At 50.8% G+C, this 27,961-nt stretch overlaps 2 protein-coding genes across 2 annotated transcripts in view; both read right to left on the bottom strand.

The window, feature by feature from the left end:
- Positions 1-1,929: 1,929 nt before the first annotated feature.
- Positions 1,930-19,107, bottom strand: LOC103605676 (keratin, type II cytoskeletal 74-like). The gene is made up of 11 exons (XM_008590296.1): positions 19,014-19,107; positions 18,112-18,164; positions 7,779-7,993; positions 7,313-7,373; positions 6,725-6,820; positions 6,013-6,177; positions 4,690-4,815; positions 4,323-4,364; positions 3,091-3,311; positions 2,606-2,640; positions 1,930-2,129 (listed from the first exon to the last, which is right to left on the bottom strand). The coding sequence occupies exons 1-11, from the start codon at positions 19,105-19,107 to the stop codon at positions 1,930-1,932; spliced, it is 1,308 nt and encodes a 435-aa protein (XP_008588518.1).
- A 201-nt stretch (positions 19,108-19,308) lies between these two features.
- KRT72 (keratin 72) overlaps positions 19,309-27,961 on the bottom strand; it is a 15,936-nt gene continuing 7,283 nt past the window's right edge. The window contains exons 3-9 of the mRNA XM_008590290.1: positions 26,250-26,310; positions 25,757-25,852; positions 24,784-24,948; positions 24,070-24,195; positions 21,483-21,703; positions 20,704-20,738; positions 19,309-19,892 (exon numbers count right to left, since the gene is read on the bottom strand). Of these exons, the coding sequence (XP_008588512.1) occupies positions 19,702-19,892; positions 20,704-20,738; positions 21,483-21,703; positions 24,070-24,195; positions 24,784-24,948; positions 25,757-25,852; positions 26,250-26,310 (895 nt within the window). The 3' untranslated portion in view covers positions 19,309-19,701. The remainder of the gene's footprint in view (positions 19,893-20,703; positions 20,739-21,482; positions 21,704-24,069; positions 24,196-24,783; positions 24,949-25,756; positions 25,853-26,249; positions 26,311-27,961) is intronic.

Raw genomic sequence — 27,961 nt, 5'->3', positions numbered from 1 at the left:
GACTGGTTAGTGGCAGAGGTGGCATGGAAGCCCAATAACTCCCAGAGCACTAGTCCAATACCCACAGTGGTGATGGCAGTGACATCAGAGGGAGGCATTTGGGCAGAAAGCCCACCAGACTCCTGGCCTCTTGTGCTTCTCAAGGCTTATTGCATCCTGGCACACACAAAAGAGGACCTCCTAAGTACAGGAAAGGCACAGTGAGGGAAATAGAAGGCTGCTGCTTGGGGCCAGAGATCCCATTCTCCAAAGGCCCTGTTGTGCTGAGGCCTGTAGGGGCAAACATCTCCAGGCACATGGGTAACACAAGACCAATCAGAAAGCTGACTGGAGGGCTAAATTCTGTCAGCCAAAACTAAGGGACTTGTAAACCCATCCAGCCCAACTAATGACTGCAGAAAATCTGAGACCTCCAACGCCCCACCAATAAGCACACAAAACCTGCATCCAAACCTACTATGATGGCATGATTGAGATTCTCCCACCAGGACTCTGTGCACCTATCTATCTGATTATTTGATTAATCTCTCTTTTCTTTCCAGGAAGCCTTCCCTACTTAACTCTCCATTTTGGTCACTTCTCAGCATTGCCACACTAGGCTGCCCTTCCTGGATTTTGTACTAGTGTGTGGCTTTGCAAGTGTGTCTTTCCCAGCATCCTGAGATCACCTCCTGAGCAGCCTCCTCTGGGTTGGCCCCAGCTTCCTAGGAAGGCTGTACACACATGTGGGTGGAGCACACTGTTGTTAGTGGGGTGGGCCATTTGGAGAGGTTGACAGACTGACAGGAGTGCACTCTGACATCACTCAAGGGCAGTTTATTGAATGTACAGCAGAAATTCAGAGTCCTTAACTGAAGCAAAGGAGGGACTAGGTGCTGCCATTCTTAGGAATATTTGCACCATGAGCCACGAGTTCTGGGCTGAGTGGTACCGCTCAGACACAGCAGATCAAGCTCCATTCACTGAACTCAGCTCGTGAAAACAGGAATTGAGAATCAGAAGCAATCAGAGGACACAGCCCCAGAGACAGGACTGAAGACAAATCACATACCCACAGTCCTGACAAAAGGCACCATCAAAAAGAACCATGAATTTGACATTCTCTTTGTTACAGAGGCAGTGACATGCCACAGAAAGGACAGGACCCTGAGTCAGCCAGGCCTGATGTTGGCATGTAGGTGGTGCAGCTTTTCAGAGGGTCAGGCTCATTGTCTGCCCAAGGATGCTGAGTGTGTCTTCCTTACGGGACTGAGTGAGGATTAGAGGTGATGTGTGTTGGGTTGCTGGCACGTAGAAGGAACCTGACAAATGGTAGTAGCTATAACTGATAATAAAGGGGGTGGGCGAGTGACTCCAGGTGGCAGAAAATGCCCAATTCTCCTTCACATGGCTTTGTGAATATGGGTGCAGCTGGTGGCATGAGAATGTACGTGCTCTCTCCTTTATAATGGAGTCATCCTGCAAAGACTTTTCTGGTGGGGCAGGTAAAGGCTGGCTAACTTCTCACCTCCCGGCCGTGGGTCTCCCCGTTTACCCTGCCACCCTGGCAACCTCTCAGACAACTACTGACTTGGCCTAAGTGCAAAACAAAACTATCCCCCTCCCCTCACCTCCCTTCTTCTCTCTCTAGGATGATCACAGCTTCCTTAGGGCCAGGAAGGTGATTATGGCTCGTGCCTCCAAAGCCTCCTGCCAGCTGAAGGCAGCAAGGAAAACGAGAAGTCGTGAGGTCCACATGGCACCCACTGGAGCCAGGGAGGTGACGGCATCAACCAGAACTTGAAAGTAAGATAAGCCATGATGTGGACAGTCAAGTGTCCCACAGACAGTCCTAAAACTCAGCGATCGAGGATTTGGTGGTGGCAGATATCTTTGGGTGGCAGTGAAGGCACTTCTTCTTCGGATGCTGAGGTGAGTTGGGCTGTGGGCTTATCGTGTGGCTTTCCTGGCTGAGGTGCTGACTGGGGCACCCTTGCCCTGGGAGTCCTTGAGGTCTCCCACGCGTGCCCCTTTGGTCCTGGTCTGCCCACTTCGGGAGCTGCCAGAGCTGCCTGCCACACCGCCAGCCCCGAGGTCAGCACTCACAGAGCTGGGGTGGTAGCCGTAGCTGCTGCTGCTGCTGATGACGGCTGAGGAGGAAGGGCAAGAGCAGGGGAAGGGAGCAGGTGTCAGCCAGCAAGTGGCTGCTGTCCCTGAGAACTTCCTCTACCTGCGACACCCTCTCTAATCCCCACAACCGCCCTCAGCAGTCAAGAACCACAACAAAGATGAATTGAGACCCTGTTATGTGCCAGACATTGTGTGAGGTGGGGACCACGTAGGGTACACATGGTCCCTGCCCTCCTGGAGATTCTAGGAAGTCCACATTCCAAACCCATCTTCTAGATGACGTGCCCCGGGGGAGAGACAGAAAGGAAAAAGATGGGCATGATTTCAGTCACTGTGTCCATTGGACAAAAGGGGAATAGGTTTTCTTTGAAGCCAGAGAAGCTTCACAAGACAGGAGCAGAAACTTCTGGAAGAGGTGAAACAAGCAGTGGAGGTGGTATCACTGTCCCAGGGCCCCCGGTTTTCCCTGCCCATCCCAGCTCTCCAGGGTACTCACATATGCTCACAGAGGAGGGGTTCTCACCAGACATCCTGCAACGCAGAAAGTTAGAGAAGGGTAAAGCCCCAGGGAAATGTCTGGATGACGCTAGGACGTACTGGGCTCTTGCTTCGTTCGGTATGTATATCATTTTAATTCATCCTTCTATCAATGCCCATGTTACAGATGAGAAAATGAGGACACTAAATGATTAACCAGGACCATACGGCAAGTACATGGCAAAGCCAGTGGCTGAACCCGGGTTTCTCTGACCCACTGGCTCTTTTCACAGCACCATACAGTCACTCGGGCTTCCTGGAGCACATCTGACACCCCCTTGCAGGAAGTTGCCGCCGAGCTCACCAAACCCCCACCTCCCTTGCTCGTGCTGTCGCCAGCTCTGTTGTTCCTTACCTTCCAGCTCCCACATGGCCCTTCAGCCTGGCGGAGACACAGTCCCTCCTTCTTGGCACCATGATGTTTCCCTGCCCGCCCCCACTCACCTGCACTCCTCTCCCTCCAGCAGCTTGCGGTAGGTGGCGATCTCCATGTCCAGGGCCAGCTTCAGGCTCAGGAGCTCCTGGTAGTCGCGCAGCATCCGGGCCAGCTCCTCCTTGGCCTGGTGCAGGGCGCCCTCCAGCTCGTCCAGTTTGGCCCGGGCGTCCTTCAGGGCATTGTCCCCCCGCTGCTCGGCGTCAGCGATGGCCGTCTCCAGGTTGGCACACTGAGGGGCAAGGAACAGGGAGATAGTCAGGACATAAAATAAATTTTAAAATACATTTTAGATCATCCAAGTTAAATAGCAGGACTCCCTCATTTTACAGATGAGGCCCAAGAGCCGCAGAGCCAACACCAGAACCTGGGTCTCTCCTATTTCCTGTTGCGGGTGGATATTTAAAGGAGTTGTCACAGGAAGCTACGGAGCAGTCACATTTCAGAAGTGCAGGAAGAAATGTCAGTGTTTGCAAAGTTGTCTAGTGCCTGGGGCTGGGGGCCACCAATGGCTAAAGGTTCAAACTACACTGGGTCCAGGAATATCACACCTGAGACTCCAGCCAGGATGCTCTTAAGGATCAGAGAGCTTGCCAAGGGCCCCACAGGGATCCTTCCTACCTGCTAGCACCAAGAATGAGTGTTCCTGGACTCTCCCAGCACCCTACAGGGTAGGTCTGTCTAAGTGCTCCCACAGCTGGCCTGAACGGGTGAGGGACTTTCCCTTAGAATAGCAGATTAAGACTAAATTATAGCCACAACCTCAGCAACTGGACTCTAATGAACATCAGGGGGTATTGGGATGCTAAGTACTGAGAGAGGGAGGAACGGTCCTCATAAAGGCTGTGAGTCAGCCTAATGCAGACTCAAAGCTGTCCCTCTTCTCCATGTTGCATGCAGGGTTGTGGGAGTGCAGAGAGGAGGACAGGCTCTGATTTTGCAGTTTGGTGATTCTATCACTAGCAGAGTTGACCCGGTTCTTTGGGAAGTCACGGGAGGAATCCCCCTACGTCTAAAATCATCTCCCCACTGACACAGTGTTTAAGATTTCCTGCAGCTGAAACCAAATCCCTCAGGTGAAATGGAAATGGTACCATGGCACAGGGCAGGGGAGAGCAGGACCATGACCCCTTTGAGGGCAGAAACCTAAGGTGGCCACAGAGGTCCCTGACACACACACCCCGCAAGTGTTCCATGTCCAGTGGGAGGTGGAGGCACGGGGCCTGCCCTCACTGGGGCACACCTGAAGGGGAAATGGGGCAGTTTTGTTGGACATAGAAAAAGTCTGGGAAAGAAGAAACCTTGACTCTAACACTGGCATCGGTAATCACCATCTGGGTACCCTGGACAAGTCACTTCCCCTCTCCAGCCCAGTTGCCTTGTCTGTAAAGTGGGGGAGTCAGAGAAATAGGTTCGAGGCTCCTCCCAGTTCTGAGCAGGGTGCCACTCTGATGGCAGGGGTACTGAAGCAGGGTGGGAAAGAGGGACTGTGGATGGCCAACATCCTGAGCCCAGGCAGGGGAGCTTTGCTTTTCCCTAAAGGGTGGGCCCCACTTTCTCCGTCACCAAGGATGAAACTGAGCCTCGGCATTCGCAAGGTTGCTGCCCACCTGCTTCCTCACGTTGGCAACCTCACACCGGATCCTCTGGATGAGCCGGTTCAGCTCTGAAATCTCGTTTTTGGTGTGTTTGAGGTCATCACCGTGCTGGCCGGCTGCCAGCTGCAGCTCCTGGATCTGGTTTCCCAGAGATAGGAAGTTGGTGATGAGACAAGGTAGGGGAAGGGTCCTGTGCAATCACGGCAGCCAACCAGGGGCAACTCGAGCAGAGGTGACAGAGCCAGGACCTGGGCATCCTTCCAGCTCTTTGGTGGTGGTTCTGACCAAGAAGTCCACCCCCTTCTCTAAGCAGAACCTATCTGCAGAGCCTATGCTCCTTTCTCATCACATGGCCTGCCTGCTTTTCTGGGCTGAATAAAGGAAAGATGCAGTTCACATTCCTTCCTAGATGTAAGAAGCACTTCCTAAATGGAAGAAGAGCTCTGACCTTCTCCTTCATTCATTTAACACATATTTATAGTGGCATAGTTAGAGGCCCAGTTCTGCCACAGCTGCTGGGGATACAGCAGAAGCACGGTAGGAGAGGTCCCTGCTGTCATGAGACTTACAGTCTCCTGTAGCACTTTCTTAGTAACTGGGTCAGAGGGGAGGGACCCTGAAGGTCCCTTGTATCCTTGGGAGTGGTGGGTTATAGGCAGGATTGGTGGGTGCCAGCTCAAGACCTGTGGCTCAGATCTTTCCCCCTCCCTGTGCCCAGTCCTCTAGGGAAGAGAAAATGGCCATGGATAGGGAAGAAGGGACAGGTGGAGACAGAGTGAGGATGAGCCATGCCTGCCATCCTTGCTGTGGAAAGGAGCACTGGGGCTGGGGGCCGGGAGAGTGCCCAGGTGAAGGGCTTTCTCTCTGACAGCCCCAAAGGGTTTTACTCCAAAGCAGAACTCCATTACTCATAATACTCCTGGAATTCCACTTCCTTTTGGAAGTCTTCCCATGCTGATCAGAAAAGAGCCCAGGCATGCCTTTCTCTCACTCCCCACCCACCCTACCCCATAGCTACTCTTCTCCATATTTGTGACTCTCTTTCCCCCTGTGGCAGCATGCCCCAATTCCTGTAAATGCATTTGTTTTTCATGGGAACGTCTGCTTCTTTCCTCCACCAGAGGACTGTCTGTCCCTCTCTGTTGAATATGTCCATCCATATTAGTTTTATGATTTATCTTTGATAACAGTCTCTGCTGAGGATTCCTTTTGGGTAGAATGTAATTTAACTGTTGGGTATCAGCATTCCTTCATTGAGCACGCCTACAAATGTGTCCCTCCCATTCACTGGTGGAGGTGGGGCCAGTATAGGATGGGGACCCACCCAGTGCCCACCTTGCTCTGGTACAGGGCCTCGGCCTCAGCCTTGCTTTTCAGGGTGACTTCCTCATAATGGGCACGGACCTCAGCAATGATGCTGTCAAGGTCCAGGTCCCGGTTGTTGTCCATGGACAGGATGACAGAAGTCTCACTGGCGTGAGTCTGGATCTGGGCAATCTCCTGAGTTGAAAGATGAGGATAGAGTCAGGGTCCCCCTGTCATCCCTCCTCTGCCCCACAGTCCTCTGGGCCTGTGGTCCTTGGCAGAATGGGTCACTAGAATCCACAGGGCAAAAGTGGAGGGAAGACATGCCCTCTGGAGAAGTGTCTGCAGAGTTGAGGGAGAGCAGCTCACAGCAACAGGAAGCTCCACACATCTGCAGCAGGCAGCAGAGACATGCACGCCAGGTGAAAGGATGCACTTCCTGCAGTGTCACAGAATCCAAGAATCTGTGCTTTAGTAGGACCTCATGGGACCATTTTTTCCCATCTGTAATCAAGGCCACTATCGTGACCAAGATCAGCTCTCTCCTGTGTGTACAGTCTTCAAGGACAAATATCCCGCACTTCCATGGTCTCCTAGAGCAAGGTTTTGCATTTTTCCATCCAAACATCATTCATTATGTTTATTCTAAATGCCTCCTATTGACATCTCCCTGGAAGAGTCATGTGGAGCCCAAAGCTGGAAAGAGGTGGGATGAGGGTTGGGGGAATAGGAGAGTCCTTACCGCATCGTACAGACACTTGAGGAACTTGATGTCTTTGTCCAGAGAGTCCACTTTGGCCTGAAGCTCCACCTTGACTGTGTAGGCTACATCTGTATCCTGCCAAGAGGCACCCAAAGCCACTGGTCAGCACAACCTTATTCCACCAGCCACCCTGCCCCTTACCCCAAAGCCATCTGATTCCCTATTGTTTTGCCTACAGAAGGAAGCATATCAATGAATAAAGTCACTCAATATCACTTTTCTGTGGACGCACTGAGTCTTTGAGAACAGGGCAAGGAGAACAGGGGTCTGCTCTTCCTCTGCTACACCTGGAGAAAGCAAAGCCCAGAGAGGCACTGAGATTCATCAAGTCACACAGGTAGACCGAGCAATTGCCTAGTTCCCGGACCAGAATTCTCTCCTGTTTGTCTCTCCATGCCCTGAGTGTCTGTCCTTCCTCTCCAACGCACGGGAGGCCGGGACTATGATTCCACTTTCATTCAGGCACCAGTCCCCTCCACAGGTGGCCCAGGCTGAAGTCCTGAGTCCTGAGTTGCTGAGGATGGGGTGTGACAGAGACAAACGTCCCTAGGCTCTTCTCTCCCTTACCTTCTTGAGCACCACAAACTCATTCTCGGCGGCTGTGCGCTGGTTAATCTCTACCTCATATCTGTGGGCAGGAAGAGAAGATGGCAGAGGCCTCAGTCCCCTTGGCCAAGTAAACTCTTCCCACTGGCTGGGCAAGCAGAGTCCCCAGCAGGAGGTCCCGGGGGGAGAGCCAAGAGGCTAGTGGTGGGAGTAGGATGCCCCCGGGTTACCTCACACACATCTGAGGAAAATACCCAGGGGCCTATTGGGCTCCCCAAGCCAGCAACTGAACCGTCCCATGGGTCAGTGAGTATAGGAACTCCCTTCTATCAACCAGGGAGGAAGTTCTCATCAAAGAGGCCCTTTCCCCATGACCAGAGAAGGAGATATGAGTTCCTCCCCTCCTAAAAAGAAAATGGCATGGAGATCAGGTGAGCCCATCACCACTGGGAATGTGACCTGTGGACCTGTGGTGGGGCCTGCTCACCTCTTCTTGTAGTCCTCCACCAGGTCCCGCATGCTCCTCAACTCTGAGTCCAGCCTCACCCTGTCCCCAGACAGCGTCTCCAGCTGCTTCCGCAGGTTGCTGGTATAGCCCTCAAAGATGGGCTCCAGGTTCTTCTTGCAGTTGTTCAGGTCCAGCTCCTGCAGCAGCTCCCACTTGGTCTCCAGCACCTGGTTCTGCTGCTCCAGGAACCGTACCTGGAACCCACATCAACAGACACCTTGACCCCCATGGATGCTACCATGCTCCAGGACATCCACCATTGACTCCCAAGGTTAAACAGAGTTTTGTAGAGTCATTTTGCTCAAATCCTGACCCTCTACCCTTGGCATCCCATGCGAATGCTCATTCCATAGCCTTCTGAACAACCAATCACTGAGCACTCACTGAAGGAGATTTCACAGCCACCTTCTATTCCTGACTCTGGTCCCAGGAGCTGTTCTTCCTTATGTCTCAGCTAAGTGCTTCTTCCGTGCCATGAGCCCTTCCCTCTGAATACTGCTGATTCTATTAGCCCTTCGTGGTCTTTAAAGAGCTAGAGATTCATCCAGCTATCTTTCAGAAACCCATCACTTCTTTCCCAAGGTGCTACCCGAGATTTCACAGCCACCTTCTATTCCTGACTCTGGTCCCAGGAGCTGTTCTTCCTTATGTCTTAGCTAAGTGCTTCTTCCGTGCCATGAGCCCTTCCCTCTGAATACTGCTGATTCTATTAGCCCTTCATGGTCTTTAAAGAGCTAGAGATTTATCCACCTATCTTTCAGAAACCCAGATCACTTCAGTGAGCCACTGAATTTTGGAAATGGAAGGATCAGTCCTTTATAGCTCAGGTAATCCTTGTAGAGTGGAGTGTTAAAAATTATTTCAAAACTAGGTCTGGTAGCTGCTCTAATGCAGGACTCTGACCACTTCCTATAACCAAATTGGGAGGCCTACCCACCCCATTCAGACCAGTCAGAGGAAATAGACAACTTATTCCGCTGCTGGGGAGGGCCGGGGAGGAGCAAGGGAGCTGGGCCTGGACCACTGCTGCAGAGGACAGTCCCCCTCACAGAGAGAGGGTTTTCCTCGCAGCCCCAGAGGCAGTGGTAGAAGCTCCTTCTCCAGGGACCCCTGTCTCCCAGCCTTCCTGGCAGGGCCTGGTAGTAGGGCATGGGAGGGTATAATAGACATGGCTGCTTGTGGTTTCTAAGCCAGATTGCAAGGGCAGCAGCACACAGAAAGTTAACTGGCATGCTACCTGTGCAGCAGACCCTGGGTTTGCCTCCCTTCTGTGCTGGTATGTGAATGTCAACAAATGGTATAAGTCCCTTTACCCGGGGATGACCCGTATATGGCCCCAGCCCCTAAGGAGCCTACAGACCAACGACAGGAACCTACACAAAGAGCTTAATCCAGGGCCAAATCTCCAGGTTTATGAACAATGGACCAGAGGTGCGCTGAGGAGGCATGGCTAATTTTGTTTGGGTTTTAGAAACCTCCAGAGGCTGGGCTTATATCTCCAGCAGACTGTCATAACAGAATGAGTTAGGGCTCACTGTTCCCTTGGCCTGGGCCAGGCAGTGTGCCCAGCGCCACTCAGGAGATCTAACTTAAACCTCACATCGCTAACTTCATTTATGCTTGAAGAAACGGAGGTTTAGAAACGTGAAAGAACCTGCCCTGCCCGAGGTCACTCAACTAGTAAGTCAGAGCCGGGACTGGAATTCAAGTGCATGTAGTTTCAGAGTCCACGTTCCCTACTTCCTGCTATGTGACAGAGACGAAAGTTAGGGGCAAAGATGCAGGGACTGTCTGCCGTGTTCAAAGACTGCTCCTCGTGCTCGTGTCTTTATGGTTTTGAGACACGTATGAGATGAGGAGAAGGGGAAGAGGCCACTGACTGGGAGCTTGCGTTAGGTGGTTGCTCCAGGTGGCCATCACTCAGCATTCAGAGAGAAAGTCCCCCAAAATAGGGATGGGCAGAGGACAGGAAAGGAATTGCTTTCATGAGGGGCTATTTTATTCTAGAATCCCCAGTAGCCCTTCACTGTGGGACTCCAAAGGGGAAATAAACGTGGTTCTGGTTATCTAGAGTCCACGTTCCCTACTTCCTGCTATGTGACAGAGACGAAAGTTAGGGGCAAAGATGCAGAGACTGTCTGCCGTGTTCAAAGACTGCTCCTCGTGCTCGTGTCTTTATGGTTTTGAGACACGTATGAGATGAGGAGAAGGGGAGGAGGCCACTGACTGGGAGCTTGCGTTAGGTGGTTGCTCCAGGTGGCCATCACTCAGCATTCAGAGAGAAAGTCCCCCAAAATAGGGATGGGCAGAGGACAGGAAAGGACTTGCTTTCATGAGGGGCTATTTTATTCTAGAATCCCCAGTAGCCCTTCACTGTGGGACTCCAAAGGGGAAATAAACGTGGTTCTGGTTATCCGAGTCTCCTGGGCCAAGCTTGCACCTCCTGCCTGGCTGAGTGTGAGCCCCAGTCTGACAGGAGGGCTGGACCTGTTACCGGGGACCTCAACAAAAGAGCATTTGTAAAGCAGGAAAGGCACAAGGCTGGATCTTCGAGACTTAGGGTAAACAAAAAGCAGATTTTCAGGTACCCATGAAAATGCTGCAGAATGAACTGAGCCCATCCGTGCTCAGAAGAGATGGGCTGGGGAGGGTCAGGACTAGGGCTAGGGGTCCCAGTACCCTTTTTGTTCATTCCGAAAGAATTTACTGAGCGCCTGCTCTGTGCTAGGCTCTGTGCTGGAGGCTGGTCTGTAAGAGCCTAATGATGGTGATGGTGATGATGGTGGTGGTGGTGGTGGTGCTTGTGACAGAGAAGAAAGAGGTGGAGGCAGAGGGGAATTTCCTCTCTGTGCTGGAGGCTGGTCTGTAAGAGCCTAATGATGGTGATGGTGATGATGGTGGTGGTGCTTGTGACAGAGAAGAAAGAGGTGGAGGCAGAGGGGAATTTCCTGACAACAGTGTTGTGATCATGACCACACAAAGGTGCTCCTCCCAACTGATTCCTGGGGAATTTAATTGCAGGAGAATTGTCTTCGGCCTTCACAGGAGGATCTCCGACAGGTCCCACCTTCACCGTGTTGGCTACCTTTAACTAGTCATCACACTCCACACCCTGGTCTTGAGTCCATTGGACTAATGAGTGTCCCAAGGCCTCAAGAGGTTGTTTCATTCAGTAAGTATTAAATTGAGCACCTACTGTGCATACAGCTCTGTGGAAATGTCTAAGACGCTCTCTTTCCTCACTGGAAGAGACAAAATATAAACTCACAACAGTTGTTTTGCTATTGTTCTTGCTATAGTTTTAATCCTACATGCCTGTATTGGATTTTGTGCTTAAATGAGAAATGCAAACAAGCTGTTATTGATATTCTGATTAAAAAAAGAAAAAGAAGAAGAAAAAAGCACAAGAAAATCTACTTTTTGTCTACCCTAAGTTTTCTCCTGACTTGAATAAAAATAAATAAAATTAAATTTAAAAAAAAAGAATAAAACAGAGGTTTTGCTCTCTGGGGTGGGGTTTGGGAACTGGAAGGTAGGCCAGATCAGGCAGGCGCACAGTGCCTCCCTGGGACAGTGAGAAGCTCAGACGGACTGTAGGGGAGGGTCTGACTTGGCGAGTAGAGGTGGAGAGAAAGACAGGATGGAGGAGCAGACCTACACAGTTCCCCCCTCCCTGCAGATGGTGTGGAATCATGCAAAAGTCCTAAGGGGAAGAAACTTCACAGAGCCAGTGCTTCAGGTTAAAAAATAGGGCCTGTGTGGCTCATGAACTGTGGGGGATACAGGTACCCCAGGGAGCCCCAAGGGAGCTGAGTCCATTGTGCCACAATCTCCCACTATCTTGGTTTAGAATATTCCTGGAGGGTAAGAATCCCCATTCTGCAAAGCACGTCACAGGGGAGGTAAATAGAATGCAATGCCATGAATAATCCCAAGTGGACATAACCACGGTCACATCTGCTTGGTTTGAGGATGCATGAGGAAGAACATTTTTCTCTAGCCCTTTGGCCTTTGACTGCCCCTGGGCATAGAACAGCTGTCAAAGGAACCCAATTCTGTAAACCAAGGTCATTAATGGAGAGAGGAAGAAGCTTGAAGGATTTTTGAGTTAACTTTAGGGTAACAAGACTCGGGGATAAACCACAGCCCCTTAGAACTGGAAGAAAAAAAAAAAAGCTCTGATTTCCCTTTGAAGATGAGCTCAGTGTGGAAACCTAACACCCTCTGCCTGTCTGAACCAGTTTGAAAGGAGCCTGTTTTCCCATCCTAGTCCAAAGCTAGCTGGCTAAAACAATGGAGTTCGTCTGCTTTCCTTCCAGTCCTCCCATTTCCTTTTCCTCCCACTCTCCCCATGCCCCCTCCCAAAACTCTTCACCTTCCTGACGTACAATTCTCTGGTTCCTGGAGTAGCAAGTCTGAGGGCAGATGGGATTTGCACCAGAGAAGTGGGGCAGAGCCCATTGCTGCAATGGGGGCTCTAGACACAGAGCTGGGGTGGAGTGGCAGAGGCTGTGCAGAGAGTGGAGCAGGGAGTCCTGTGTTAGTAAGAAGGGGGAGGGGCACCTCTGGCCATGGAAGACGAGAGGAAGCACCCCGGACAATACGACTGGGAGCATCTAAATACTATTTTGTAGGGTAACCAACCATTCCAGTTTGCCCGAGGCTGAGGGGTTTCCAGGACGTTACAACTTGGACAGTTCTGGGAAAACCTGGACGGTTGGTCACCTAAACACCACCCACCATACTGCAGAGTGCGGAGTACAAGACTCACCAGTAGCTTGTGGAGATCATGGAAGTCCCATCTCCCCAAGTCTGTAAAACTTAAATACTGAAGCAATTCACTGGTCTGTCTTCATCCCTACTAGTTCCCCTCCCTCCACACACACTCACTCGTGTTAACATGAATTCCTCACATTATTAAGAAAACAGGTGGCCAGATGCCATCCATTTAGATTTAAGTCCACTCACACTTACTGAATGGCTACTCCATTACAGGAATTGCTGAGTGAGATCACACACGGGCAGTCAACATGGTCAAAATTCCCATTTCTTGGTGCCACATTAGTGTAGAAGACATTGTGCAGTAAGCCTCTATTGACTAAAAACTTAGCAGAGGGTGTTTAGTGACCTGAAACCTGGTGTGGTTCCCATATCACTGAGAGTCTCATAGAACTTTCTACCGGCACTCCTCTGGATAAATATGGGGGAGTGACTTTCTGCAAACACCCTCCTCTGAGTCTAGAGCATTCCCTGCTTCCTCTTCAGCATCTCCTTCCTCCTCTCTGCTGCAGCCCAGCTCAGGAGGGGCATGTCCCACTCTTCCCACCTCGAGAGAGAAACTGAGTGTTTGCTGGGCCCATACAGTGCCTTTATGCCAATTAGTAAAAGATGCCCCTTCCTCTGGGCAGATGCAGCCCTTTACCAGGGTGCATGGCTAGATTCAGACCCCATTTGCCCCCTCACTGTGCCCTAGTGCTGGGCACAACCTACCTTTCCCTCCAGGGCAGCCCTGGGAAGCTTGCCTAAATCTCAAGGACAGGCTCATGCTGTCTGGGTGAGCTGCAGCCTTTGATCAGAATTCTCTCTCCTGCACAAGGGAGGGCCATCAGAGTCTCCTGCTCCCCAGACTGCTTGCCTACTTCTCCAGGGCTGCCCCAACTCAGTCTTCCAGTCCCCTGGGTCTTTTGCTGAACCCCCAGCTGCCATCTCACCAGTAGCCCCAGGGCTCTGTCCACCTGGAACTGTGCCCTGCCCTCTGCTCAGTGATCTGCAGATTAGGTTTTGTTCTGGCCTGAGCATCCTTTGCCTTCCTCACATCCTGGGTTGTATCCCACCCAGCTCCTCCTGCTCATTTCTCTCTCTTACTACTCTGGCTCCTAAGGCTTTTATGACTGCCCAGGCCCCTAGCCCTTTACTATAGATCAGGCACTTTTTAGTCCTCTTTCTCTCCTCTTGTTTAGAAGAAAAGCTCTCTGGATGCTTGACAGCTCCACCCACCACCTACCTAGTCATCACGGGGAGCTTTTCTCTTAGCTCGAACGCACACAGGTATGTCAGGACAAGTGCCGGCTTGTCCTGGGAAGAACGCGTTTTCTCCCATTTGCTCATTTCAAAATACCACCAGGCCCCTGTTCGGGCATTATTTCACCCATCTCCTGATCACAGACCCCCGCCACCCCCAGCCACTTCTGGAAAAAGTTTGTAAGGTATTTTCTGACCCCCAAGCCCCTTTAATGCATGATTCTTTTTTGAAAGAGAACAGAGAAGCTGGGGGAAATGCCTTAATCTTTTAATTGTGACTGTGAAGTTCGATGCTTGATCCGCCTCTTCCTCTGCCCATTGGCAAAGTAAACAAGCTGGGCTGCGCAGCAGGCTGTAATTAAGCCGCTTCATCACTAATGACAGGCTCTCTATCTCCATCATCCTATCCAAACAGGAAGGAGAAGCCCATCTCCACCCTGACCCTGGGGAGATGCTGGGGTGGTGGGCCAGGCCTGGGGGTGCCTCTGCCTCAGGTGTTGGGGAGGGCCAGGCCCTTTCCCTGTGCCCCATTATAACTGAGCCTGCTGGGCCCTGGGGAAAGGTTTTAGGAAGGGGACAGGAGAAGGGGAGAAATACTCGGGCAGGGCAGAAGCACCAAGGGGCCTGGATAACCACAGACAATGTGAGAATTCAGAGAAAAAACAGAAAAGTAGGACATCAAGAAAGAAATATAAATTATTTCTTATATAACTTATAAGGAAGTGGGTGCTTTAGGAAAAAGGAGCTAGAAAAGGCTGGGTCAAGGGAGTGGATACGTTGGTACTAAAGGGAGGGTTTAAAAGCATGGAGAGAACTGAAGGTGAACCCCAAGGCTGAAAAAAGGGGTGACCTGAGCCTTCCAGAGTTCCATGGGAGACATTTTCATGCAGCCCCAGCTGGGATGGAAGGAATAGGTGGCCTGCTGGATATAGTGAGCTTCCTCACTGCTGTGGGGTAGGGGACCCTAAGCACCCACCTCAAGGAGACAAATCTGCCATGGAATTAGAGACTTGGACAGGGAAGCTTGGGGGTGCTTGACGCTGGCACCTGAGACTCAGGGTCAGAGCGTGAGCTGCCCCATTTGGAGCTGAGACCACAGCTGAGCCCCCTGGAAAAGTTCTACCACCACCATCCCACTCCTCAACCCCCTGCACAGAAGGAGGCAGGAGACATTGATGCCAGGAGGTCAGATCAGTCCCCATCTCCCCAGTGCCATGGGCCCCACTGAGTCAGCTGTGGGTCGAGGAAGCAGGCTGTGAAATGAGCCGGGATCCAGATCAGAGAGTGGGGGAGAAGGACACATGCCAGGGAGCAAGCAGTCTGGAAGCCAGAACCAGCAAGTGGAGGGACTGGGGCACACCGGTCCCAGCTAGGGTAAAAGGAACGGAGGGGCAGTAAGGAGCAAGGGTGGGGCTGCCTGTCATCATAGGGAGCCAAGGAAAAGGCCCAGGGGAACCCGCAGCCACAGGAGAGAACCTCCTGGAAATGGACGTGGCCGGGAGGGCTGAGGAGAGTGTGACGGGAGTAGGATGGAGCAGGAAGCCAGCCGGCAGGTGCACTTCAGGTGAAACGTGGAGCGAGCATTTGTCCAGGCCTGTCTGTGCACTGGTCACTGTGCTGAGCTCTTTGCACATTTTGACTCATTTCATCCTCACACCAACCCTATGAGGTAAATTATCTTATTTTTCCCACTTTACAAATGAGGAAATAAAAGAGCAGGGAGACCGAGTTGCCCAAGCTGCAGTTATAAGTAGCAAAAGAAACAAACCAACAAAAGGATGCAGATTCACACCTGGCTGACTGCAGAGTGTATGTCCTTACATGCTGGATGACTTCTAGATCCCTTCCAGCCCTGGATCCACCACACCATGGTTCAGACCCTGAGCTGGGAGCAGCTTTAATCTAGAACTTTGTGCTGCATCTGGAGTTCCAGTAAGAAGAATGTGGAATCCCCGAGATCTGGGTCTAAAATGAATAGCTCAGCCCTCCTGGGGATGGTGAATTGGAAGCAAGAAGGAGAGATTTAGGCGAAAAACCTCCTATCAGGGGTCTGCATCTAAGCAGAAATGTGGTGTAGATGACTCACCACGGAAGCAGGAGGACAAAGTGACGGAAGGTGGTTTGCAGGGGAGGAGAAACCCTCCACATCTCTGGTGGTCCTGAAAGCATTTGCCAAACATAAATGTAAGGACTGAGGGATGCTACAGAATGACCATCTTTCGTGCAGTTGTCACCCCGAAGGGGGCAAAAGTGGCAGAGCCCCTGGAAGGGAAACTGGAAGAAGCAGGCAAAGGGCAGCTCAAACCTGAGCAGCTGCCAAAAGGGACTGAAAAAGTCTTTAAGAAGCTGCCTATCTCCAACAATTTATGTTGCTTTCACCTCCTCTAGGAATTCTTCCCAGATTGTCTGTATCAGCTCTGATGCCCTCCTTCCTCTGTAGCCCCCTGGCTGTTCCTCCATGCCTGGACCATCTACTGCATGAGAGAGAAAGAGTTCTCAGAGGGCTCCCCCTTGCAGCTAGGGCAGGGGTTTGCACACGATGCAGGCAGGGCTTGGGAGGGGGGATGCCACTGAGTCATGGGGGCGCTCACTCCCAGAATCTCTGTATCAGCACGACATTGTCAGGCACCTGTTGAGGGAGAGCGGTGTGAAGGCCCCAGTTCTATAGCTAGAGGTGAGGAGGTTCAGGCAGTGGAAGCGTCAGCTGTTTCCTCCCTCCTGTGAGAGGAGAGGTCAGAGAGGAGAGGGAGAGGAGGCAGGAGCTGGGGCCCAGGCAGCACGGAGGCTGGGGCCAGCCTGGGCACGCCAGAGAGTGAAACAGCATCTCCTCCAGCTGGCAGCTCCGCGGGGCGCACAGAACCTGTCTAGATCACCCCACGCCCTCTCCTTTGCAGGAAGAGTCCTCCAGGGCTGCAAGAATGGAAGGTGCAGTATCTGAGGCCGCAGGCAGAGGTCAGTGTGTGCATGAAATAGAGGCATCGAGTTCTGTTTTTTCCCTTGCTTGGAAATAAATAGATGGTGATTGGATGGGAATGTGCTTCAGTGAACAGACCGAGCGTCCTCCGCCCCTCACTCAGCCCATCTCGCTAGGTGTCTGGGCACAGTCCTGATGCTGATCCACAACCCTCGGACATGAGCCAATGCACAGCCAGCAAACACAGGAGGTCCCACAAACACTCATGAATAACAATTATAATAATAACAGTGGACATATATTGGCTGCAGACTGTATTCCAGGCAGTATTTTACTTCCATTATCTCTTTTCATATCCTTGGGTCTCTGCTGAGGTGAGTTCTCTGACAGGTGTCTAAACTGAAAGCATAGACTTCAGAATTGGGCTGGGGTTCAACTCTCAACTCTGCCAGTTATTAACCGTGTGACATTTGGTGAGTTATTTAACCCCTCCAAGCCTCAATAACTTCATGAGTAAAATGAACATTATAATAATAGCACCTTATAGGAATAATACATATCTGGTTGTTGGGAGAATTCATTGAGTTGCCAGACATGAAGTGCTTAGAAGAGCTAGTGCTGAGAACAGTTCCTGGCAGATAGAGAGCACTCAATAAAGGCCAGCTTGTATTAATCCTACTTTACAAGGGCAGGATCTTGCACTAGGCCACAAATGGTAATTAGAAGAGCCAGAATTTGAAGCCAGGTATATGACTCTTCAGCCAGAATGCGAGACATATGGGGACCGTTTTCCTGACAGTCCTGGCTTTGCCTGTTGTCCAAGGATCCAGTTTATCACTTGTCTGTAACAAAAGCATCCCAGTTTGAGCAATAAACGATATAAACTGCATGCACACAAATGCATATAAAACACAAATGTATTGGGCCAGCCCAGTGGCTCACTCGGGAGAGTGTGGTGCTGGTAGTGCCGAGGCCGCGGGTTCGGATCCTAGATAGGGATGGCCGGTGCGCTTGCTGGCTGAGCATGGCGCTGACCACACCGTGCCGAGGGTTGCAATCCCCTTATCGGTCAAAAAAAAAAACACAAATGTATTAATACAAACGTGTTTCATCATTTGCATGCCAAGTCATTAAGACACGTTTGTGTGCATTGAGCTCTTTTTCCCCAGTGAAGGTACGCTGGACTAGCCATGCATTCCTGTGGCAAATGTATATTGAGTGCTGACTGTGACCCCAGAACAAGAGGATGTGAGGGGGTGGAGGGAGGAGACAGACGTGTGAGCAGCTTACATGATACCAAGAAAGTAAGCACCAACTGTAACAGGTTTGGGGACAGTGCTTGGGTATGGGAGCCACCATCCAGACCCTGCTGCTTACCAGTGCTGTGAACCTGAGTAGACCACTGAGCCACTGGGCCTCAGTTTGCTCACCTATAGAATGGGGGGGGTAGGGGGGAAGTTGTTGGGCTGGCAGCTGTAATATCACTTCTCATTTAATGCTTAATGACTTAATGGATTCTACTTGGAGGGACCAGACACTACCTTAATACTGGAGGTGGCATCTCAGCTAGGCCACGAAGGATAAGCCAGCTGATAAATGGGGAATGGAAACCCAAGGTTGAGAAAATCATATTTGCAAAGTCAGGCCTGTTCAGGGAAAGGCTGACGTGTAAGGGTGGGCATGATGTGGGAGGAGACAGGATCCTGGGCACCCTGAATTCCCTTCACATGAGGCTCATACTTGAAAGATAGTCTCGCCCTTTAGGATTTTGCCCAAGTCAGCTGTGCTAACTGACCCCAAGAACAGACATTCACGCAGAAACACACACACACACACCCCTAAAAGAGCACCCTTGAATCTCTCAGCTTCTTACGCCACTTAGTTTTTCTTCCTAGCAGTTAACTCTGCCTGATATCGTCTTATATATTGCTTTGCTAGTTGCTTCCTTCTCTCCCCACTATGCTGTAAGCTCTATGAGATCAGGGTCTGTGCCTGTTTTGTTTATTCTGGTATCCCCAGTGCCTGACCAGTGCCTGGCTCACTAAATATTTCTCAGAGGAGCCACTATTTTATATACACAATAGACACACACATCCATAAGCATATGTATACAGGCCTGCCACTTTAGGGTGAAAAAGAAATTGGCTAAAAGAGGAAAGCAGGGCCATTGTCGGGGAGAAGGACTGGGGAGTGGGTGGCAGGAGAGCAAGGAAGTCAGGGAAAAGGAGGAATGACCACCCCAGCAACAGCAGGCAGAGGGCATGGGACACTGTGGGTACCTTTGAGAACCTGTGTGAGGTGCCCTGCCGAAGCTCTAATGTCTGACAGCCCCGACATGTCTCTCAGGGCCACTGTGTGGAATAGGTACACCATGCACACGAAGAGCTGAGCCTGCCAGCATCAGCAGCAGTAATAAATCTCATTTGTTTCCCAGGATTGTCTGTCACCCACAGCCTACCTGGCTCGGACCAGATGGCAGAGACCCACATGAGGCCGGGGACCCAGAGGGAAGCAAGAGTCAGATCAGGGCAACACAGATGTCAACATCCTGGGCAACAGATCCGACACTGAGAATCAGATGACAATGATCATTTATTGCAGGAGAAGCTGAGAACTGGACACAATCCCAATCAGAGGACAAAGAGAGCCACTGGCACTGAAGGCCCAAGAGAGGCCTGGGGGCAGAGGAGCTCACGGCTGGTACTACAGAACATCCTGCACGTGGATGTCATCTCTGCCTTTGGGGCAGTGACCCAATAAAGGTGACCAAAAAGGAGGTCTCAGGAGAGCCCATGACTGGACTTCCTGCATCAGGGTGTCGCCCCACTGAGGACAATAGGGGGAGGAGATGAGACTAGGATTAGGGTTACAGACAAAGCACTTCTTGACTTGGAGAGGGGACGCGGGGAGGAGGAGAAGGAGGAGACACGTGGGATCTGAAGCCTTCTGTTCAGAGCTGACCGCCTGTCATCTGGAGGCCTTTTTGGCCGCACAGCTGCTGCCCAAGGTTTTGGCTAGGGGATCCTTGAACTCGCTGCCACAGCTGCCTTTGGTCTTGACGTCTCCCGCTGCAGGTTTGTAGCTGTAACTGCTCAAAGCGCCAAAGCCCACACTGAAGCCAGCCCCTCCTGCCCCAGCATTGGTGCTGCTGATGACAGCTGCAGTGGGTGAGAGGAGACCCCAGCCCCAGTCAGCCCTAAGCACTGCGTCACAGCCCTCCCTGGGGCATTCCAAGTCTCTTTCTTAGCTTTCTCCCCATGGGAGCTTCATGTTGACATAGATTTTCTCTGTTGTGTCTTTTAAATTACTAAGAGATTTTGGTCAGCACCAATCGTATATGGCTTCATTTTTATGTACTTAGCTCCATATATCTGACCTTTTCCTATTTGTCTGTGCCAATCTGTCAATATCAGGCTGTAAGCTCTTACCAGGTGGGGCCCTATTAGTGAGGCTCCCCCTGAGTAGGGCCAAATGAGGAAAGACAGGAAGGCCTTCTGATGCTGCTGGTGAAGAAAGACTGTGGGGAGTCCCCCCGCCTCTCAGCAACACAGCTGCTGCCCTGCTCTTTCCAGCTTTCAAACCTGGAGGAAGTCATGTCAGCTGTCTTTTGTCATCATTCAGCACTTTGGGCCCCCCTTATCCCTCTTACTGCAATCCAGGGCCTTGCTTTTGGTCTGGCTTCAATAGAAAAAGAACGTAGCCATTAAGCATCATACTTACAACAAACTGTTGGATTATGCACTGTTGGAATTGTTTGATCTTTCTACAGCTTGTACTTTCGTATTTCATGATATCGTTATTCTCCACCTACTGCCTCCCCTTGGTTACTAAATCCAGCTCCCTCTTTCTGTCTTTAAGTCTCCCCTGAACCTTCTCTGATTCTGATCTCTCTTATGTATCATGGAGTTAGAGGATCTTAGACTTCTGGGAAGGTGGCCAAGGGCAGAACCAAGATCTGCAGGTACTCACAGATGCTCACGGAGTTTGGATATTCACCAGACATCCTGAAGAAGGAGAAGAAAACCAGGTAAATCCTCCATGAGCAACTGCCCCATCTATGCAGGCAGTCACCTCTGTGAACAAGCCTCTCCTCTCAGAACGTGCCCCTCCGACCCCATCCAGCAGACTTCGGGACTTCCCAGCGGGACCTCTCAAGAAATGAAGAACTGATGTGAAACCTGCTGCGAGGAGTCAGCTCTCCACCGAAGAGGCTCCGGGATTACTGTGGGGGGGACGATTATGCCTCCGCTTCCCTCTAGTTATGCCATTGGTCTTAGACAATTAAGAAGAATGAACTCACGGCCACACTGAACCCCTTGAACTTGGATGACTCTTGAGGCCATCTTGCCCCTCCACCGCCCACCTGCAAGAAAGCACTGCAAAGGGCCCGGGGATGCTCTGTCTCAAACGTTGCTGGCTTTACTACTTCCTGTTCCACCACCTCTTTGGGATTTTTACAACTTGGTCGTTCTTGCTGTCTACCTCCGGCCTTCCCTACCACTTGGCAAGCCCATTTGCCGGACGGTTTAACTTCAGTGGGACCTGAACAGAACCAAACTGCTTGTCTTCAGGCTTCCTGCTAACACAGAGAAAAAACTGGCCCAGACAAAAGGTGTCTGGCACCTCACCTGCACTCCTCTCCTTCCAGCAGCTTGCGGTAGGTGGCGATCTCCATGTCAAGGGCCAGCTTCACGCTCATCTAACACAGAGAAAAAACTGGCCCAGACAAAAGGTGTCTGGCACCTCACCTGCACTCCTCTCCCTCCAGCAGCTTGCGGTAGGTGGCGATCTCCATGTCAAGGGCCAGCTTCACGCTCATCAGCTCCTGGTAGTCGCGCAGCATACGGGCCAGCTCCTCCTTGGCCTGGTGCAGGGCGCCCTCCAGCTCGTCCAGTTTGGCCCGGGCATCCTTCAGGGCACAGTCGCCCCGCTGCTCAGCATCGGCAATGGCCGTCTCTAGGTTGGAGCACTGAGGAGCAAATGGATTCAGCACTTCAAGTCAGAGCCCCGTTTTGAGATCCTCCTCAGACAACTTTCCCTCGTGTGGTCCTGACTGACAGTAAATGCTTTGAGGTCCTCCTGGTTTGGCCAACTTTGGACATCACTAGAGGTGAATCTGTCCTTCCCCTGACTCCAGGCACAGTTCACTCCAGCTCATGCCTCAGCACCTGACAGCAGAAAGTCTTCACCTGGGAGAAGGGAGGGGAGGGGCATTGCCAGCATGGGCTACCTGGGCATGAGGTACCTGCCCTCCCCTCCTGCTCTGAAATATGATGTGTGAGATTCTAATGCCAACCCTGAAAAAAGTTTCTGGGTAGCGAGACTTAATTCAGCTCTGCTTGTCTTAGGAGATCCTGTAAATAGTGAAGTAAAAATGGGGGCCAATAAAGTTCCTATTAATAAAATGTCTGTCTAATAAACCTGCCACACTTAGAGTCTGGCTCCCAAAATCACACAGAGAATCATGCTGAAAGGCAACAGGCCTAAAAGACACTTTTGCATAACTAACAGGTTTGGCCAGCTCACAGGTGACTCACTTGAGGGAGCTGTATGGGCTGTGCTTGCCTGCCTGTGGTCGCTGGTGTCGCGCCCACACCGCGCTCAACCAGTGAGCGGACCGGTCTCTATATAGGATCCGAACCCTCGGCAGGAGCACCGCCATGTTCCCGAGCGCTGCACTCTCCCGAGTGCGCCACCGGGCCGGCCCTCAATATATTTAATAAGTATGTCAAAAGTACCAAAGTGATTTAAAGAACCATGAAAACATTATTCTAAATGAACAAAGCCAAGGAAAAGGACCATGTATTGTATGATTCAATTAATGTTGACTAGGCAAACCTATAGAGACATAAAGTAGATTAATTGTCACATAGTTCAGGGGGAGATGAGGATTAGGCCTGACAAGAGAGGACTAATTTCAACAGTATACAAAAGCATTCTAATATAGCCCTATTCATATAAATTGTCATACATGTTACATTTTATACATTATAAGCTCATTATAGCAGTTTTTTTTTGTTTGTTTGTTTGTTTTTTGTTTTTTTTCATGACCGGCAACGGATCGCAACCCTCAGTGTCACGCCCGTACCGGCCCGGGACGGGCAACGGGATCGCAACCGTCGGCTTTGCTCCCTGCACCTCGCTCAGCCAGTGAGTGGGGACCGGTCTGTATGTGGGATCCGAACCCTCGGCGGGAGCGCCGCCGCGCTTCCCAAGTGGCGCACTGTAGCAGTGTGCCACCGGGCCGGCCCTACACAGATCTTGATTAAACAAAAACACCGTAAGTTCTTCTTTAATGCTGGTCTTTCTTGTTCCCACTGCCATGAGCCCACTGCACAGAGGAGTTGTGTGTGTGTGTGTGTGTGTGTGTGTGTGTGTGTGTGTGTGTGCGCGCACGCTCGTGGGCGTGTGCATGCGCGCATGCGCACAGAGCAAGGGGGCGGGGTCGCAGGGCAGGGCACAGAGATGGGGCAACTTGACTTGCCCAGGAAGCTGAGAGCCTTAAGTCCTTGTCCTGGCCTCTGCACACATTGGGAAAATCATGGGTGTGCTTGCTCCAGAGCGACAGGTGTGTCCCTCCCACAGCATAGCACAGCCACAGGAAGGTACGCACGTGCTGAAGAGTGCAGGGCCCGGAGCCCAGTCTAGGGCAGGGGACTGCTCCTTCTCCACCATTCAGGGGATGGCAACAGACTGTCACCTGAATCCAGTTGCTTTCCTCTGTTCTCTTTCACTGATCTCCCTTCCTCTCTGTTTCTTCCCTCCCTCCTTCTCTGGTGCCTACACTGCCGGATTCTCCTTCCTCCAACAAGGAATCATCACGTGAAACCTGCAAACAGCTCCCCTTTACTTACTGCATCAGGTCTAAACCCCACTGCCTGGCTTCGAAGGCTGCCCATGATCCACCCCTCCTGCCCAGTGGCCTCTTCTGCTTCCTGCTACCCCCGGCACTGCAGACCTTCTGCTCCGGGCAGGCAGCACTGCTCCCTGCACAGGTGCCATGCACAGCCTTACCCAAGCCATTGCTCCTGCTGGCCCCTTCACATGGACTTCTTCCCCTCTCCTCTTTGCCTCCTCCCCCCAGGGTAATCCCACTTCCTGCAGAAAGCTGCCCTTGGTCCTCATTCACCTTTAGCCCCTCCAGGTTCCTAAGCACTTACAGAGCATGCTGCAATGTGTAGAAGACTTTGCCCTTCCATGTGTTCTGATCATTCTCTCCTGATGAATTATAAACACTCTAAGGAGGGGACCATGCCTTATCCTTTTTCCATATTCTGTTTTGTTCAGATGGGTGCTCAATAAACCCCATTAGCTGGTTCATTTCATAGAACCCACCTGCTTCTTCACATTCCCTATCTCTGAGCGGATCCTCTGGATCAGCCGGTTGAGCTCCGAGATCTCAGCCTTGGTGAGTTTGAGGTCATCCCCATGCTGGCCTGCCATCACCTGTAGCTCCTGGATCTAAGATTGGGTGACAAGAGAAGGGGAGCACAGGACAGCTGAGAATTCACCTACTTGAGGGTGTTCAGCACAAGGAGAATGACCACGTGCTGTTTTCATTATTCAAGCAGTGTAGGCACCAGTGAAGGAGGGAGGGAGTAGAGAGAGAAGAAAGGACTGAGAAGAAGGAAGGGAAAGGAACACCCTCTCCTTCTGGACAGGAAGGGTCCTGCTCCATGGGATCCCGGGTGAAGTCTGAATTTCCTGTTCTTATTTTGCCAAAGTTGGAAACAAGGAGAAAAGCCAAAGTATGTAGATTACCCACAGAAATTATGTCAAAGTCTTAGGATTATAGCTGGTGTGGCCTCAGCTATCATCCAAGGGACCATGGCAGGGGAAGGGCTAAGCCCCATATATATCCCCAACATATATGCCAAGACTGTGGTTGATCTCCCTGGACCATGCAGGGGCATTTCCACAAGGCCCAATTCCAAGACAAAGAGGTTTCTGCTGAGCCCAGATACACATGCATGCATACATGCACGCATGTGCATGCCTGCACACACACACATATGCACGGGGTCTCGGCACACCTGGCCCCCAGCTCACCTTGCTCTGGTACAGGTCCTCAGCTTCAGCCTTGCTCTTCAGGGCGATCTCCTCGTACTGGGCACGGACCTCATCAATGATGCTGTCCAGGTCCAGGTCCCGGTTGTTGTCCATAGACAGGATGACAGATGTGTCGCTGATGTGGGACTGGATCTGAGCAATCTCCTGGGGGACAGTGGGAGAGGGGAGCCAGTTAGGGGGTCCATGTGGGAACCACTTCTCCTGGTCCTCCCTGGACAGATCCCTCACTGCCCCTTTCTGCCCTTCCTCCATGTTTGAACTCTGCCTCAGCACTACTGCCTGCCAGGCATGAGAATGAACACCTTGGGCTTTCAGCTTCAAATGGTGGGACGCCCCCTCCACCACATACTCAGGACCGCTACTACCCCTCTACATTCCCTTCCACAAAAACCCACAGTGGCACCCTCCACCCGCAGAACCAAGTCCGAGCTCTTCGCATGGCACGCAGAAGCCCTAGGGAGTCCTGGCCACCTTCCCCTTCTCCAGGCCTCGGCACCCCTCCTCGAAGGGCAGAAGGAAGCCTCACAAGGCACACTCCTCATGCTTCAGCACAGTGCATGATTCTGGTCTTCCCTTTTCCTGCTCCTGCAGGCTGGAACGCCACACCCTCCTCAGCACCACTGAAACCCTTCCTCTTCCTCCTCATCCTCCAGGAACCATCCCTGATGGCCCAGGCAGAAGTCACCACTCCTTCCTCTGCTCTCCTGAAACTCATCTGCATGTCGTTTTTCCTGCCAGGCTGTGAGCTCCTGGAGGACAGGAATCTTCTTCTCCACTGTGGTCCCCTCGAAGCCTAGTTCACTGCTCAGCACCCAGCAGAGCCTCAGTGATGGTCAGCTGCACGAAGTTGAAAGGCTTCTCCCTCCCAACCCTTGGTGACACAACCACCCGGCCCAAGGCCAGAGCCACTTGTAAGAGGAGCAGACCACAGAGAGGTCAGCCGAATCCTTACCCCTTCATAGAGGCACTTGAAGAATTTAATCTCGTCCGTCAAGGAGTCCACCTTGGCCTGCAGCTCAACCTTGTTCATGTAGGCGGCATCCACGTCCTGGGTAACACATGACCCTCAGGCTGCCATGAGTTGGGCCAGCTGCTTTCCCTTCTCCTCCCTCCCTGCCACAGGGAGCCTTGGCTCCCTAGCTCTCTCTCCTTCCCTCACTCCATGCTGTATGGGGGAGGCCTGAACCCTGAGAGCAAACCAACTAATGCGCAGTGTGATGGCTGCACCAGAAGTACAGCAAAGTGCCCGCATTCTAAGCTGGCAGATTCTGGGAGCATCACACATCGCAGGCAAGGGACCTGCAGGGCGACCTGGGAAGTTAGAATCACCCCTGCCTAAGGGACAGAGTGACCCACAGGTCCCTTTCCTCATCTTACAAACATCACTGTGCCAGGTGGTCAGGAAGCCCTCTAGGTTTCTTCCAGCCCTTCCTGCACCCTCCTACCTTCTTGAGCACCACGAACTCATTCTCAGCAGCTGTGCGTCTATTAATCTCCACCTCATACCTGCATGGGGTGAGAGAGAGTAGGCAGTGTTGCCGCTGGGATCATTCAGTTCTGCAAATGCTCACTGAGTAGTTAGTGGTCACCTCTGTGCCAAGAGCTGCAGGGCAGTGGTCTTCAAAGGGGCACATACAGCCTTCTTAAGGGAATATGGGCAAAGATAGGTTTAAAAGAATTGATGTCCAACTCCTCAGTTCGTAAGCAGTCCGCCTGAAAATTTACCTGCCTGAGAAAGCACCTGTGGTTGAGACATCATGCAGATTCTACTGTCTCACCTCCCTGTCACAGTTAGCCCCTCTGCCATGCGGCACTTTAATACAGTGCATTGGCCCAGGGTGCAAAAACCTCCCAGCACCTAATGAAAGCATTCTTCTTCCCTTTGAACTGATGTTATTCCTGTTTCTTATACATGTTTCTGTTCCAGGTGAAGCCAGGTTTTAGAAACAGTGTTTGGATGGGTCTGGGATGTTCTTAACACAGATATATTGAAGAATGAGGAGGTAAGAGTATTGATCATTTTATTTAAAGATCTTACCTTTTCCATCCCTTACTATTGTCAAAGAATGTAGTACAGGACATTTGTGAGAGCAAATGAAATAGAGCATTGGTAAGAAATAATCAGTGCTAAATGGATAAGCCAAATGTGGTATATACAAACAATGGAATATTATGCAGTCTTAAAAAGAAAGGAAATTCTGCAATATAACACAATACGGATGAACCTCGAGGACATTATGCTAAGTGAAATAAGCCACTCAAAAAAGATAAATATTTTATGATTCCACTTAAGTGAGGTCCCATAGAGTACTCAAAATCACAGAGACAGAAAGTAGAATAGAGGTTGCCAGGGTCTGGGGATGGGGAAATAGGAAGTTATTGTTTAATAGGTAGAGAGTTTCAGTTTTTCAAGACGAAAAGAATTATGGAGGGGTATGGAGGGGACGGTGGTGATGGTTGCACAACATTGTAAATATATTCAATACCAGTGAACTCTACACTTAAAATGGTTAAGATGATAAATTTTATGTTATGTGTATTTTACCACAATAAAAAAATAGAAAAGAAAGAAATAATTAATGCTATAAAATAGCTTTTTTTCCTCATATACTTAAACAAAGAATTATGGAGGGGTATGGAGGGGACGGTGGTGATGGTTGCACAACATTGTAAATATATTTAATACCAGTGAACTCTACACTTAAAATGGTTAAGATGATAAATTTTATGTTATGTGTATTTTACCACAATAAAAAAAATAGAAAAGAAAGAAATAATTAATGCTATAAAATAGCTTTTTTTCCTCATATACTTAAACATAAGCAATTCTTTTCAGCTCTTTACTCATTCCTAAGGCATGTCGCTGGCAGCCCTCGTGCCCCCCAAAAGCATTGTTGGATGGCTGAAGTAGAAACAGTGCAGACTAGTGAAGTGGGTTATTTAAAATATGACTGGAAAGTTTTCTGAGGCTGCCAGATTTTTCTAATTACACTGGATAAAGCACACAGAAAACAATTTATATGATTTATCTCAGATTCCGTGTGTTATTCAAAAAGTAGTAATAAAGTAATTCAAGAGTAACATTTTTATCAAATCATATCACAAAATAGTTATTTCTATTGCAGTTAATCTATATCTCTCATAGTATCTCATAAAA

Source organism: Galeopterus variegatus, unplaced genomic scaffold, assembly GCF_000696425.1.
Source record: "Galeopterus variegatus unplaced genomic scaffold, G_variegatus-3.0.2 Scaffold5981, whole genome shotgun sequence".
In the NCBI taxonomy this organism is placed as follows: domain Eukaryota; kingdom Metazoa; phylum Chordata; class Mammalia; order Dermoptera; family Cynocephalidae; genus Galeopterus; species Galeopterus variegatus.
The sequence above is the reverse complement of the archived record's forward strand: the minus strand, read 5'-3'. Positions and strand labels throughout refer to the sequence as shown.

Coding starts and splice junctions, on each gene's coding strand:
- LOC103605676 (XM_008590296.1), bottom strand. CDS start 19,107: ATGGTGTACCTATTCCACACAGTGGCCCTGAGAGACATGTCGGGGCTG. Junction 7,994..18,111: donor TACTCAGGTTCACAGCACTG/GTAAGCAGCAGG, acceptor TGTGGGTTCCAG/GTACGGTTCCTGGAGCAGCA. Junction 2,641..3,090: donor CTGGAGGGAGAGGAGTGCAG/GTGAGTGGGGGC, acceptor TCTGCGTTGCAG/GATGTCTGGTGAGAACCCCT.